Source organism: Apteryx mantelli, chromosome 2 (genome assembly GCF_036417845.1).
Source record: "Apteryx mantelli isolate bAptMan1 chromosome 2, bAptMan1.hap1, whole genome shotgun sequence".
Taxonomy (NCBI): domain Eukaryota; kingdom Metazoa; phylum Chordata; class Aves; order Apterygiformes; family Apterygidae; genus Apteryx; species Apteryx mantelli.
Genome location: NC_089979.1, coordinates 105,909,809 through 105,922,504, shown reverse-complemented (window position 1 = coordinate 105,922,504; position 12,696 = coordinate 105,909,809). Strand labels below are relative to the sequence as shown.

At 38.2% G+C, this 12,696-nt stretch overlaps 1 protein-coding gene across 11 annotated transcripts in view; it reads right to left on the bottom strand.

The window, feature by feature from the left end:
* TNS3 (tensin 3) overlaps window positions 1-12,696 on the bottom strand; it is a 332,367-nt gene that overhangs the window by 96,065 nt on the left and 223,606 nt on the right. For all 11 annotated transcript variants that reach the window (XM_067291189.1, XM_067291185.1, XM_067291188.1 and 8 more), the window contains 3 exons: window positions 9,247-9,376; window positions 8,193-8,258; window positions 5,284-5,388 (listed from right to left, as the gene is read on the bottom strand). In XM_067291189.1, coding sequence (XP_067147290.1) covers window positions 5,284-5,388; window positions 8,193-8,258; window positions 9,247-9,376 — 301 coding nt within the window. The remainder of the gene's footprint in view (window positions 1-5,283; window positions 5,389-8,192; window positions 8,259-9,246; window positions 9,377-12,696) is intronic.

Here is a 12,696-nt window from a genome sequence, read left to right as displayed (position 1 = left end):
AAAAAAATTTCAAATAAAGTCAAACATCCCATCTAATCACATGACACAGGTGCATACCGGGACGTTGGCTATAGCCTACCTGGAGACACTTCTCAGATATTTTTCTTTATAAAAAGAAAAAAAGAGCTGGAGCAAGCCTGTTTATAAACCCTTGGCAATTTATGACTATTTGGTGTTGATTATAGGTATGATAGACTAGAAAATTTGTTACCCAACACTCCCAAGATATAGGAATTTGGATTCATTCTGTCCTACTCTATTTAGCTCAAAAGAAAACATCTTTTTGCTTCCAAAGTTGTTTCTTTTCCGATTATCAAACACTGTTAGCAAGCAAAGCCACTCTGCTAGGAAATGAACAGCAAGATTCAAATGTGAAAGACATAAGTTCCTGCCTTGTAAAAACTTGCTGAAAAGTCTTTCTCTTGTCATTTTTAGCAATTTGTAACACATGCCCACGTTCTCTTCTTTCCACAGACTGTACAGTTGGCAGTCTAAAGAGTGCAGAGGGATCTAGCAGTCGTTAAAATAAATGAAAAGTCTTAAACTGGCATACTGAACAAGAATCAAGCACATTCCTGTAGCCAATCCACTGAATTCAGTCAAACTAAAACAAATACTATTTTGGCAAATTATCACCTTTTATGTTTAACAGGGTTTTTTTATTAAAAAAAAATTTTTTTTGGCAGAAAAAAAACTATAGAAACTATAGAAAAGTATAAAAAAACTATAGAAAACTAAAGAAACTATATATGGCAGAAACAGTTGCACACACTCCACAGTTGTGTGGGCACAGCTGTGTCACCTTAAGACAAATTTGTTTATTCACAGTTGATTCATTCTCTTTAGAATAATCTTACTGTACTATCCAAAGACTTAGAATAAAGCTGAGATAAAGCAGCTGTACACAACACAAAAGGAAGAACAACAGCCATCTTTTCCTTCCAATTATTAATCTTCTCTACCAAAAGGTGTTTCTGCTCTTTGAAAACACATTTTGTTTTTATTTTAATACATTCAATTTCAATACATACAGTTTCACAACACCTGGGAGCCCAGGCCTGTACCAGGATCCCCTGTAGATTCCATACAAACTGATGGTTCCTATGGTTCCTACCGTAGGAAGGAGTCTTATATTTTCAGCAGTTTGGAAGTATTTGTTTTAGCAATGGTATCTCTCGCCTGCTATGCCAAGTAATAAACCTCAAAATTATCATTCAGAGGTAATCCCCCCTCCCGAACTCAAAAATCCCAACTCCAAATTTTTCCATTAACACCCCACCCCACCACCATCCCCTTCAGTTGGGGAAAAGCTTTTTTCCAAAACTAATTGTCATTTGGAATGCTCTTGGGATTTGTGTTGTTTTTTGTTTGTTTTAAACAGAAATATTTAAGTTCAATTGATAAAACACAGGAAAAAAGTCTGCAAAGTGGGGGAGGAAATACTGCTAGTTTCTTTCAACTTTCTGTTCCCATAGAAAATATTTCCTTTTAGCTTATTGTGAACCACCACTTCCCTCCCACTCCAAATGCCATAAAAATGGACAGTAATTGCTTTTACTAATTTTTAACATAGCAATAGGTACTAGACCTACAATGGTTTAGTCCACCACTTTGCTTCATACTACTCTCAAAACATCATCACAGACAGTCCAAATCCCCAAAGTTCAGTTTAAATATAAAGGAGATGCATACGGCTTTAGCAATCAAAAGGAAGAGTAACACTGAACCGTGGATAAAAGTATGTGAACTGCAAAACCTCAGTTATAGGGTCCTGACAAAACATGATTATTAGCTGGAAAGGGGACACATTTCAATCTCTTGAAATAATAGAAGGTATTACTCATATGTGTCCACAGGTGACCTATCTTTGTGGTCAACCTGCTGTTTTGCAGCAAATGAGCAATCTTTTGTAAATCCACACACATCTATTGTATGGTAGTGCTGCCTTAAGGCTGAAAAATAAAACTGTGCTCAACAAGATCAAAAGTCATTTCTGTCCTTTCCTGCCCACAACATGCACAAGACTTGATGGGTACCGTGAGTCTAAAAACCACAAGAAAAATAACAGTAACCGTCACAGACTTTTACATGGCAGTATGAAGACCTTCTGATTCTTGTGGTTCCAAATATTGTATTCAACTGTAGGCTTTTAAATCAGCATAATACAAGTCTCTGTGCAAGTGTACCACCTGAGGAGAAGGAAATCTGATACAAATTCAGAAACTAATAAAAGCTTCAATCTATTATAGAGGGCTATTAATGCAATATACAACAGACATTTCCTAAGGTATCTGAAGAGAAACAGCATTTGTGAGAAGAAATTCAAATCACTTATTTCCTTCCCAATTGTTAAAATTTCTATGCTGTTACAAATGAGGGACAAGGAACTAAATCCAGGGAGCAAACTGTCCACAGTCTGTCCTTACTCAATACAGACATAAACAACTCTACCACTACCACCATCAAAGATTTCAAGATCATTTAAAAGGCAATGGTTTCTTTCTGCAACACTGTATCATGCCAACAAATCAAGATACCCTGGGTACATTTTTCTTTTATCAAGTCCTTTCATCTTTTGTTCTTTTGGTAATGAGGCCAAATAGGTGTAGGATTTCAAAAGAGAGATACCGCTTTCTTGTTCATCTCTATTTTTCCATTTTAACCCATCATTTTGGAAACAGCCATTCCACACACACACACACACACACACACACACACACACCTACAAAGGAAATCCTGGCCATTTCACAAAGCTCTGCTGTAGCCTTCCTGCCCATCTTGATCTGGAATTTCACAGGCACACATTTTTGAAATGAACAAAAAGGTGTATAACCAATAGAGAAATCACCTATTGCACTCAATTCTCCTATTATTCTTATTGAAATCCCCACTGAAAACAAGCACAACTGTGAAGACCAGTCCCTACACAAGGCTAGAACTGGAGCTTATATGGAACAGACCTGAAACAGGCACTCTGTACGAGTCTCTTCCACATCTTAAGCATACCACTACAGTTACACAGCCTTCCAATTGTACCAAATCTTGTACCTTAATCTTGTCTGAGGTATAGAAAAGATTGTATCTTCAAGGTTGTAGCCAGAGGCTTCAGGCTCAAAGCTTTTTGACACTACTCACTGTTTGGAGTGAAACTGGCATCTCCTCTTAGTGGTCTCCCACCCTGTGGTGAAAACTAGGATTCATCCTTTTTAATGCAAAAGCATTAGTTATTGAACCACCAAACAAAATATACAAGAAGTCTGTTCTAGTATTTATAAATCCAAGGTAAAGGAAGACCTAAGCAGATTATATTTACCTCAAAGAGCAGACTAAGCTTAGCTTCCTCTTGAACACAGGTCTCAGCCTTAAGAGAAAAACTAACTGACCCCCATGCACATGCTTTAGCTCCTCCTGATCCTTTGCCTAAGCTTTGTAGAGACAAATCCTCTGCCCGAAACGTGCTTGTTGTGCTCCCCGGGATCACACTTATGTTGCCTCTTAAATGTTTGCTTGAGAAGAGAACATCTGGATACAACTCATGTGCTTCTGGTGTATTCTCTAGAAATGCTTCTGCTGTAGTGATTTCTATAGAGACACATAATAAATGTTTTAATATCCAAACACATTATAAATATAATGTATCTCAGGTAATTAAAAGCCTATTGTACGTACAAATTACATCCAAAAAAAGGCTATTTTGTAGCACATGTGACTTCTGAACATCAGGAATCCAAGTTAATTGCACTTGTGATTGGTCTGTGATGAAGCCTTCAAGATAGGAGCAACATACAGTTATGTAACTTCCCAGAGTGTGCTGCCTACACATTTATCTCTGCTTTTGATTTCCTGTACTGATATAGCTATCTAAAATATAATGTATGAGGGTGGGAAGGTCACACTTATCTATCCAGTCAAACTTAGCAGTTAAAAATATTTATGACATCAATGCATTGCTTGTTGAGGGCTATGTTTACACATGCTATAGCTCTAAAAACCAAACAAACAAAAAAACCCTTACCCACACCACACAACAACAGTGAAAAACTCACACATGGTCTGGAAACATCCTAGACAGAAATTGAGACATCTGTTTCAGCCAAGACTCAGTCTCTCCGATACTACTCCTTGTGAAGACCCTGCACAGTCTTAATCAGCTATAAAGCCCCTGTTGGCTCTCTGTGGAATGCTCTGTCTTCCCTGTGTACCAGCACCAAATCACTGTTCTCCTCCCACTCCCTATTTTCTCCTAGTTTGCTACCAGTTGGAGTCTGCAGTGAATAATCACTATTAGGAAACACTCCTGTACAAGAGTGACTCAGTGGGGGGAGGGGAAAAAAAACAGACAAAAAACCCCTCCAGGTTCCCAGTACGTCTCTGCTCCCAAAGCCCTCACTGCTGTAGCCATTAGATGGCCAACGCTGATCCTAGAAGATTATAAAAATAGCTGGAAACTGACCTCAGAGAGTGGCTAATTTGAGTATCTTAGCTGCATGTCTCTCCCATTTCATAACAGGAGAGCTGTAAAAACAAGGACTTTGGCATCCATTCAGTACCTTCTCTCATGTTTTTACTTTTAACAATGGCAAGCTTGTGTGTGTGCTGGTGTGCACACACAGGTGTGACATTCTGAGTCCTCACATGGAAAATATATCCATTAAAAGCACAACTACTCTTTTCGCCATTCACTCGAGCAAAGCATCAGGAAAATATGTACATTGGAACCAGAACTGAAAGCTGCCACTGGAGACTTTCATCCTCTGCATGCACCAGCAGATACAGAAAATAATCTAAGTAGTAAAAGGACAATTGAGAAGTACATACATTTATGAGGAGAAATACACAAATACACATACCCTTTGCTGTTTGGTTATCTGTGACTTTACAGCCTAAAGTACCTCCTGCAACATTCCCGATAATACAGTAATCACTGCATTATACTGCAAGATTAATCATTCTGCTGCTCTTAAAGTTCCATATCAGGATTCAAACTAGAAGCTTTATAACAAAAACCCCTCTCAGCAAATTTACAAATACCAATAACCCATACTAATCTGCTGTCTCTCAGTCCGATTCAATGCATTAACAAGAATCTCTCTTAAATAACTAGCACAGATTTCTTTCCATCAGAGCCACTGTGGCTGAACAGGCAAGAGTGGACAGCTACTTAACTCCCACATTAGTAAAGCTGTATTATGTTCAAGCAAATGAGCTCTCCTTCCTGCCATTCAAACACTGTGGCACAGCTGTCAAAGGTTTAGCCTTGGCCTCTTGTGATAAATTACTCACCTTCCCCATCAGGGCTCATATTTTCATAGGAGTCCCAGCGTATCAGTGGATCTGAGGTATTGTAATCAACTATCACTCCATGGTCATTCTGAAGGTGTTCACAGCCTAAAAAATTAACATCTGTTTGAGACAGAAAGGTATCATAGCCACATTTGTAATGACATACACACACACACACATGTGTCCCTCTGATAGAAGTTGCTACCCCCACCGTAACATCATGTTCTGAAATGTAAGAGGAAACACTAGGGGAAGAAAGGTTATATAAAGCAACTACAAAAGCTTAATTTACATGTCATTAGAGCAGGAACCAGCAAAAAAATTTATTGTGAGCATCTTGATGATGTCACACATCTCTGAACTTGAATCAGCCCCTCACACAGATAATCTGTCTGGCTCTTCACCCAGGCACAATAAAACAAACTTTGCAGAATGAAACCACAAGTGTTTGTAAAGAGATGGTAACAAAGGGATGATAAAATAAGATTTTGTTATAGGCTACCATCCTGATCCTGGAGAACTATATCACTAAAGAGCATAGGGAGAGTTCTAAGCTGCCACTCCATTTTCCCTGCCAATTCCCTCAAGGTGCCAACTGCATTGTTTCATCCATTCTCTAACCTTCCAGCAGAGCCCAAGATCAGGTCGTTTGCCTGCACAAAAGTACACTCTGCCAAACATACCTGGAATTTACAGCAGCAACACACATTCTTCTGCCCTTAACAAGGCAGAAGATAATGTTCAGCTTTTAGATGTATACCACTAGGAATTTAGGTGTGGTCCAGTGATTCAAAAGCAAAGTATGAACATCAAGAACTCATGACCTTGGACTTGGCTTTGACACTGATTTGATACAGATACATCATACAGATCAAATCAGCTTTCTGCCTCTGTTCCTCCATCTAGAACAGGGAATAATAAGAACAACAACAAAAACTCTTAGTTACCAATTCTTCATCTGTGTCTTGAGAAGTAGGTCCTGTTGTAAACTGGTCTAAAGGAGCACAGTGCTGTGCTTTTTTACTGCACTGCTGTGTGGTGCATGTGCTGTGATTAGTGCCCATTTCAAAACATGGATAGTTAAGATCAGAAGGAAAGAATACCATGACCCAGAACCTTTGTGTGCAGGCAGAAAAAAGCCCTCTGTACAGAGTCTGTGTGATCATGTTTATCACAAAGCACATTTAGGAAGTTTGTTACCTAAATAATTAGGTGCTTAATCTTCCTGGCAAGTGCATCCTTTCTTAAAAATTGTATCCCAGTAGGTTATTTTCTAGAATAACATGTCCAGTTTCAGGCTACGCAATACACCAAAGGCATTAATAAACGGGAGCCAGTTCAGCAGAGGGCCACCAGGATGGTCAGGGCTGGAGCACTTGCCCTGGGAGGAGAGGCCAAGGGACCGGGGCTCATTCAGCCTGGGGAAGGGGTGGCTTTGAGGGAACCTGACAGCAGCCCCCCAGGGCATATGGGGAGGTTATTGAGGAGATGGGGCCAGGCTCTTTACTGTGGCGCAAGGTGGGAGGACGAGGAAGAGCAGGCATAAATTGAAACAAGAGAGCTTTAAACTCAATACAAGGAAGACTATTTTCACCGCAAGGACAGTCAGACAGTGGAACAGGCTGCCCAGCGTGGAGGTGCTGTCTCCATCTTTGAGGTTTTCCAGACCTGAAAGGACAAAGTCCTGGGCAATCTGGTCCAATCTCATGGCTGCCCCTGCTTTGACCAGGAGGATAGACTGGAGACTACCTGCAGTCTACTCTAACTTGAATTATTCTAGGATATAATTCTGCAGAAATTGTAAATAAATATTTCACGGTGAACTCTTCTTCCCAGCCTGTTAACTGCTTAGACAGAAATTGAGTACTAATTTCCAAACAGTGAGAACCTTACTTTCCAACTACTTAGAGCTTCCTAAAAACAGAAATTTGATTTTCCCTCTAGGGAGGGGGGACTTGAACAAATTTTGATCCTTTTTCAGACATGTCAGCTGGCCTCTCTCCAAGCATAATATAGGATTTATCATCCAGGAAGCATTTAGATCAAGCTGGTGATATTTATTTATAATACTATTTTTTCTTATATGGCTTTCCAACAGGCTAAGTGAGATCTTTGTGCTCAGCTGGACAGAAACCAACTTCTTACTGACTGCTATTACAAGTCTGTTAGTAATCAAAATTGTGAAAAAGACTGAAGAGGAAAATATGCAATTCTCAGGACACCTAATAGGATTATGTATGAGACACAGACTGTTCAGAATATTTGTTTTTCATTTAGTCTCAGGCAGAACCTATAATTTTTGTAACACAATAAATAAAAACAAAACCCTTAACAGAATCAAACTGCAATATAAAGCACGATTTAAGTCCTTCTTGTTGCAGTCAGTAATTGTCTATGATCTTAGATATCTAAGAATAGAATATATTCTGGAGGTATACAGGATATACTCTATAAACCAGATTCAGAGCAGAAGCATCTCCAGGAAAAACTAGAACCATTTCTCTTTATGTTAAACTGAAGACAGCCCAACTTCACTATTTAATCAAACTTGATCACTTATGACAACAGCCAAAAAAGTGTTATGGGATGGACCGCTGCTGTCACTTACGCTTAAGCAAGCTACCTATAATACAGCGTGTTTTCTACAGATATAGAAGTGGTATCTAGTGGTGGTCAGCCGCTGTTCTGGTATATTTTTTTAAATGTTGGATCACTCTTAACACTGATGTAAATGCAGAGGCTTCATTAAACTCTTTACATTTAAATCTGTAACTATATTGCATATTTTAGCACTGAAATTCAATTCTAGATTTTCTAAGAGATAAAAAATGATTTTTTTTAAACATACATTTCAATGCAGTCACTTCCAAAGTATTTTTTTTTTTTTTTTTTGTATACTGGATACTCACCTTGAATTTTCTCTGGGGTTCCTGAAAACACTAGTTCTACCTTCCCATAATCAGGGAAACGATCATCTGAAAAAAAAAAAGGATAATATTTCAGCAAGCTAGTTCCCACAGAAACACTTTCAAGGCACTCAGAAATCAAGATTTTCTATTGCTATTAATACATGTACTTTTGTCACACTTCTTTTCACTTCAAATCTAGCAATTTTTTTCTAGAACAGCCACATTCCCTAAAAAAGGCCACATAAGTGTAAGCTGGAATTTTGTTTTCTTCCAAGAACAGTCAAAAACCGAGAAGAAAAATAGGTCCCTCTTGACAGACATGGCTGTCTGTGGCTGTTAAAGGAAAACATACCTGGGAGCAAACTATAAGTGTTCGTTATATTAGCTAAATTGCAGTATTTGACCAAAAAACTTTTGTATAGGCACATGTTGCAGGAAAATATGTTTTGTTTCAGTTTATATAGGGCAGGTAAGATACAATCCTACAAATAAATATTAAAAAAAAATTAAGAAATCCTTCGGAAAGTACAGATTAGCACAACGCAGATTTTCAAATATGTCTGAAAACTTTGCCTCCATTTTTGGGCATCCAGTCTGAAGTAAATTAAAAGGGTCCCATACTCAGACAAATCTAGCATCAAACTTTGTCATTGTTTTCATCAGCCAAAAAGTGATGCCCTTAGCTCATCTTATATCCTCCAATGGTGACTAAGAGAGTCACCATTTTAAAGAAATGTTTGCTGTTTTTACAAATATCAGAAGTTGAGGTAAGGGCTATGTAGGAGTGTCTGATTTATTTTGAGCAGTTAACTCATCCAAAGATCTTTAGCCTTCATTAGGGGTTTAGCTGTGCTGCAGTGTTATGAGATAACTAGCATACAGTAGTCTCCCTTCTCCTAAAGATAGGAATGGGAACTGAAAAATAAAATTATATATATAGAAAAGCACTTTGAAAACAGACTTGTCCTCATGTTGAATGTAACAACTTCATGCACAGACACATGCATCCACCCCTGTTCACACTGACAGCCAACAAACCACAGAAGGCAAGTACCTTTGTTGGCATTATCCAGGTCCTCTTTGCCAAACACCAGGCCGTGTCCTTGAATAGCTCCAGTGTGAAACTGAAGATGAAAAACCACATCCCGAGTAGCTGACCGATATTTTTTGTGATAACACTTCAGCTAAAAAATAAAAAAATAAAGGAAAACATGTCAGTTAGCAATTTCTAAAAATCTACACAAACCGGCATGTATGTTGTCCGAATTAGTGTCTAAACAAACCAACCACAGTGCCATTTACTGCAGACACCACTGATGTTGTAACAAGCAGGACATGGGTTGCTCAATTCTTTTAAAATTATACAGGCCCAAGGCAAGATCGAGTTTTGGATGTGTAAAAATAATAATTACTACTTTCATCACCATCAGTCACCGATCAGTCAATGATGATTCAGAATCATAACATGTGTCATTACAATGTTGGAACGCAGACTTATATCAGTACTTTTTCATGGCACCAAACTAATATAAAACTAAATGACAGCACATCCATTTCAAAATAACTAAAGCAGTTACATAGAGCAGCCTTCTCAGAAAACTTGCAAGTTGATTACACCCATTTTAGGACTTTTTTTTTTTTTTTTAAATCTCCTCTACTAGTACAAATGTGATAGGATCTTCTTTTATGTTATGGAGGGAAGTCGGTGGTAGTTTTGCCACCTACCCTAGAACAACACAGAAGTATCAAAAAATAACATCTAGTATGAATTTCAGCTGCTAAACATGAACATAACACAAATATTCTCTAACACCACTTTCTTTTAGACCAGACCTGTGGACTTTTTACCTACTAATTCTTTGGGGAGTCCAGTGCAATATATGACCACTCAGCATTCTTATAGGAATATATAAAAATTTTGGTAATCTTAGTCATAGGACTGAAAAGGACCTCAAGATTTAATGATCAAGTAGATGTTACTGAAATGCATTAAAGAGATAACAAAAATCTTCCTTTTTTAAGCCAGACTGCGAAAAGTGTTTCTAGCAGAAGCTACTGAATAACTGAAGAGCAAATAGGCATTCAAGCAAAAGGGAGGTGAAGTAATACAAGAAAGATGTAGGGGTTTAGGATAGACACTGTTGTAAGTAAGGGTAAAGCACAGTTACACAGTTCTTCTCACTACAGCATTTGTAAACATAACCTAAATTTTTGCTCTACGCTATCCACCATTACAGTAATCCCGCGACGTCTTAAATTCTCGAAGTCCATCAGCACTGACCGTACACCTGGCACACCGGACAATTTGTGATCTATCTCAGCCCATATACCAGGTGCATTGGGCAGCAAAGACATGGATAACAATCATCAAAACACAACTGTCAAAACTATGCTTGGCTTTGGTCATCAGGTGTCTTGGGTGAACTACAAGGCCCATCCCACCCCTTGCCTTTCTTCAATCTGAAGCATCATGCTCTTCCCGAGATGAAAAATAGAGATAATAGTCTCTGAAGACTCATTTAACTTGACAGTGCATTCTTTTTGTATTATTCATGTAGCTGAAGGTATTTGTCTCTTCAACAGAAGCCCAAGGGGCCATTCCACAAAAGAACTTAAAATTCAGTCTTGCCTCCACCTCTCATTTAAGAGATTAGTCACCCACCTGAGAAACAACTTCTCCAAAAACTCTCATTCTACCTGGAAAGTGGGAGAGGACCAGGAGGAGCAATGCACAAAGATCGGATAAGGCGCAACACTTTTAATTGTGAATTTCATCAGGATAATTCAAGCCTGTTTCCAAACCAACCCATATTAACCAGCCTTTAGCGTTTATTGAGGGATACTCATTCACAGTCCAATTCAATTAAGACATCTTTGAATGACTGGAGAATTAAGAGAACATAACTGACTTGATTCCTCCCTTCATCTACACTGATCTGCTATCATCTGATTCCCATACAGTCACTTCCAATCTACACCAACAAACGCAAGAAGAATGGAAAACTGATTAAGTATCCAACTCCAGCATGACAAAGACCAAACAGATACATGCAGGTGAACAGCTGTAGATCCCTATTATGCCTTTATCAACTGCATCATTCTTCTTAAACTGCTCTCCTTTACAAAGCAAAAAGCCTCAAAAGATAAGCATGTTGTATCAGATGTCAAAGCTCAAGAAAAGAGTCTGAATTCAAACCAATTATTACTCCTAAAACAGACAGTAATCAAACTTTAAAAATAATTTTCAGTACTTTTGGGGTTTGTTTGTTTTTTTGGCAGTAGGAAAACAAGGCTTGTGCAAATGCACAATGCTAGCCAGTGAGGTAAAACAATAACAAAGTTTAATTCTGGCAAAATATAAGCCATGAAAACCAGTTAGAATGCTTGAGTTCAAGAATAAATAACCTCCTATTCTTCGCAATACCCAATAGTTTTACGTAAAGGCAAAACACTGTTAAGGAGGATAGATATTTGCCTAAGAAATGAGTGCAAGTTTGGCCAGAAGTGAAAAATGGACAGAAAAATGGCAGTAAGAGAGCCCCTGATGAACTAACCTTCTCCAAAATTTATAATCAGCCCGCAAATAACTGTTATCATCCTATTCAATTATATGCTGTGAGCAAAAGGAGGCTTGAAGAGACTGAAGAGCTTCTTTAAGGTTATAAACTTCCTCCACAATTTTGTGTTAAAGTGCTATCTTTTTTATTTTAACTGTTTAAAGAGCCACATTGTTTTTATATGGGGGTCATGCATGAGAGTTACTGAAGATACAGAAGGCTGAATAACTGTAAAACATATTATATCCTCCAGCTTGTAAGAGTTTTGGCTTTGTACAGATGCAGGACTTACTCAGGACCTTTCACATCATATTTATAAAAATCCTAAATGCTTAATCTGGGTCAGTTCAGAGAACTATGCAACTACCAGAGTACTTCTTTCTACTTTCTAATTCAAAGTAATAGCTTTCAAGAATTTTAACTCAGAATTTTCTAAAATACTTGTTTATACAGTATTGTGATTGTTTATGAAAATCTGACCCTCTTACCAACCATTCACTGTACATCTATACCTAAGACGCTGAAAGTATCTTTTAGCACTCAGTGTACTTAATGAGTTTTTCAATGGAGCCTAAGTTTAACTTTGAATTCTGACTCCATTGCCTTCTGACACTATATTCAAGAGTAATACAAGCCACTGTAATATGCTGGGAAATACCTATATGCATTTACTGACGTCAGTGCAGCTTTTTAACAGCTGTGGCTGTGCTTCATCACCACATGCCTTTTATATTGTCTTAAGGAATTCTGTAAGCCCAAGGCAAGCAAGTAGTGTCAAAAGGATAAATAATACACATCTGGTTCTCTCCAAGACTTCTTCAGAAACACAGTTGTAGAAAACGACTGCAAGAAACAAAGGCAACAAGTCAAAGATTACAAAGACCTCTGTTTTTTAAAATCCTTGCACTTCAAGCTGTTAAACCCTATGGAGTTGGGGGAGTGGGCAC